This window comes from Austrofundulus limnaeus, unplaced genomic scaffold, assembly GCF_001266775.1.
Source record: "Austrofundulus limnaeus strain Quisiro unplaced genomic scaffold, Austrofundulus_limnaeus-1.0 Scaffold898, whole genome shotgun sequence".
In the NCBI taxonomy this organism is placed as follows: Eukaryota; Metazoa; Chordata; class Actinopteri; order Cyprinodontiformes; family Rivulidae; genus Austrofundulus; species Austrofundulus limnaeus.
Window position 1 is genome coordinate 97696 of NW_013953300.1, and position 2792 is coordinate 100487.

The 2792-nt window shown below is 46.5% G+C and overlaps 1 protein-coding gene across 1 annotated transcript in view; it reads right to left on the reverse strand.

Annotated features, from left to right (window-relative positions):
- Positions 1-2792, reverse strand: part of col6a4a (collagen, type VI, alpha 4a) — a gene marked incomplete at its 5' end in the record, with an annotated part of 43313 nt that overhangs the window by 23787 nt on the left and 16734 nt on the right. Inside the window, 7 exon segments of the mRNA XM_014029402.1 lie at positions 258-302; positions 404-430; positions 501-572; positions 730-783; positions 1154-1246; positions 1323-1468; positions 1700-1778. Coding sequence (XP_013884856.1) covers positions 258-302; positions 404-430; positions 501-572; positions 730-783; positions 1154-1246; positions 1323-1468; positions 1700-1778 — 516 coding nt within the window.

Sequence of the window (2792 nt, forward strand, 5' to 3'; positions counted from 1 at the left end):
GATGATGAAGATGATGTGTGTCATGTGCAGATGAAGGTGTTATTGGTGATGATGATGATGATGAAGATGATGAAGATGATGATGATGATGATGATGATGAAGATGATGTGTGTCATGTGCAGATGAAGGTGTTATTGGTGATGATGATGATGATGAAGATGATGAAGATGATGATGATGATGATGATGATGAAGATGATGTGTGTCATGTGCAGATGAAGGTGTTATTGGTGATGATGATGATGATGAAGATGGTACCTGCTCTCCATCCACTCCATCCAGCCCGTCCTCTCCATTTTCTCCCTGCAACATGAAACCACAGCTGGAGATGAGACCTTATCGGGTCCAGACCCTCCTGATCTGGTTCAGAACCAGAACCTGTGACCTCGGCCGGTCCGACTCACCCGGTTCCCCCTCAGGCCTCGGTTCCCCTGCAGAGACAAGCAGCTGAAGTCAGAGTGGTTTTTATCAGACCTGGAGGCACCGAGAACTGATCTGTACCTTCTGTCCTCTGAGTCCAGGACAGCCTTGGACACCTGAAGGTCCACTGGGTCCAGACTTGCCCCGGTCTCCCTGCAGAGATCAGAATCCAGCATCAGAACAGAACCGGAGCTCCTGTGTCAGACTCAGCCTGGGGCTTCAGACTGACTCTGACGGAGCTGAGGAGAAGTAAGACCTGGTTCCTGCTCGCTGCTCAGGACTTCAGTGTGGGTTAAAGTCAGACACTCACAGAGACGCCTTCCTCTCCTGGGAACCCGGGGTAACCGTTGTGTCCCGACACGCCCTGTTCACAAAACACACAAACCACTTCACTGTCCCCGGAGCTGTCGTTAAAACACACATTTATTCTCACGATAAACAAGAGTTCAGCTTTTATTTCTTCACATCTTGATTCATTCCTTCAGGTAAAAACGGTTCAGTTTCCTCTGCCTTCAATCTAATGAAGTAAAAAGATAAAGCCTTCAGCTGTTTTTAGGAGGAATAAAATGATGAACTTCCTGTTTTAGAGTGAAAAACTGGATTTATCAGGATCAAGGATCAGGTTTCAGAGGGAACTGTTGATCTTTGGACCCTGGAATCCATCAAACCTGAGGCCGGTTCTGCTCCTGACACATTTTCTGTTTTTAAAGTTTAAACGTGTGTGCTGCCGTCACCTTTGGCCCCGGGGGGCCCCGGGAGCCTCGGACCCCTTCGTGCCCCGAACATTTACACATGACGCCGCAGCACTCCCGGTCCGACACGCCGTCCTGCAGAGAAACGAGTTTGTTGGAGTTCTTTCTGCAGTTCTGTTGGAGCTGCAGCAGGTCAGCCTTTAGGACCTACGATCTGTTTGAGGATGGTGCTGCCCACGCTCGGCATGCCGATGCTCAGAGGCAGTTTGTATCCGAAGCCTCGACCGAACTCCACCATCTGCAGCTGAGCGGCGTCTCGAGCTCCTTCCAGAGCCACCACAAGCAGAGCGCTGACTCCTGCAGAGAAACAGCTCCGGCTGTCACACCACAGCAGCTTCAACAATCACATGGTCTGCGTGCAGATCTACTGGGACATGTGTGGATGCACACTCACTGTGAACCTAGTGATTAGACAGAAAATAGACCCTATACAAGTCATGAAATGTGCATCATCAGTCTGCATCAGTCGTCTAAAGCCTCATCATGTGAGGAAGGTGACAGGTCGGGCGGTTCTGTTTCGGTGTTTACCGGACTGTCGCAGCAGCTCAGATTCATTCTCCAGAGTCATCACATCTTCATCCAGTCCGTCAGAGAAAATCACCAGAACCTGAGGAGAAGGTGGGTCACATGATCACTCAGGACCCGGTGCCACGCAATGCAAGAGTTCGGCTCTTAGGAGGTTAAACTAAACCATCTGACAGCATCGATACAAACCACCCTCCACATGTTTCCTTTAGTTTTAGTTTTACCTGCTAATGACACGAGTAAACAGCTAAAATACTGTTATAGTAGCTGAAAATGGTCTGAAAAGATCAACATGTCACCAGCGAAACAGAGAATCTCTCCTGTTGTTCATGAGTACAAACATTTCTGATCAATGATAATAATTAATAAAAATCCTGAACTTTAAATGACAGACGAGTTTTTTCTGAGCTCCAACTTGTGTTTGACAGATAAAAACAAGCCTTGATGAAAAACCAACAGGAGAGGACAGCAGCTCGGTTAGAAATGAAGTCAGGGAGTTTATGTTGCAGATCAAAGGAGTCTGCAGACCGTTATCATGACTCCATCCTGATACAGCTTCTTTTCATTAGCCGAACATTAGCCGAACATTAGCTGAACATTAGCCGAACATTAGGTGAACATTAGGTGAACATTAGGTGAACATTAGCCGAACATTAGCCGAACATTAGCCGAACATTAGGTGAACATTAGGTGAACATTAGCCGAACATTAGGTGAACATTAGGTGAACATTAGCCGAACATTAGCCGAACATTAGGTGAACATTAGCCGAACATTAGCCGAACATTAGGTGAACATTAGGTGAACATTAGGTGAACATTAGGTGAACATTAGCCGAACATTAGGTGAATATTAGCCGAACATTAGCCGAACATTAGCCGAACATTAGGTGAACATTAGCCGAACATTAGCTGAACATTAGCCGAACATTAGGTGAACATTAGCTGAACATTAGCCGAACATTAGCCGAACATTAGCCGAACATTAGGTGAACATTAGGTGAACATTAGCTGAACATTAGCCAAACATTAGCCGAACATTAGGTGAACATTAGCTGAACATTAGGTGAACATTAGGTGAACATTAGCTGAACATTA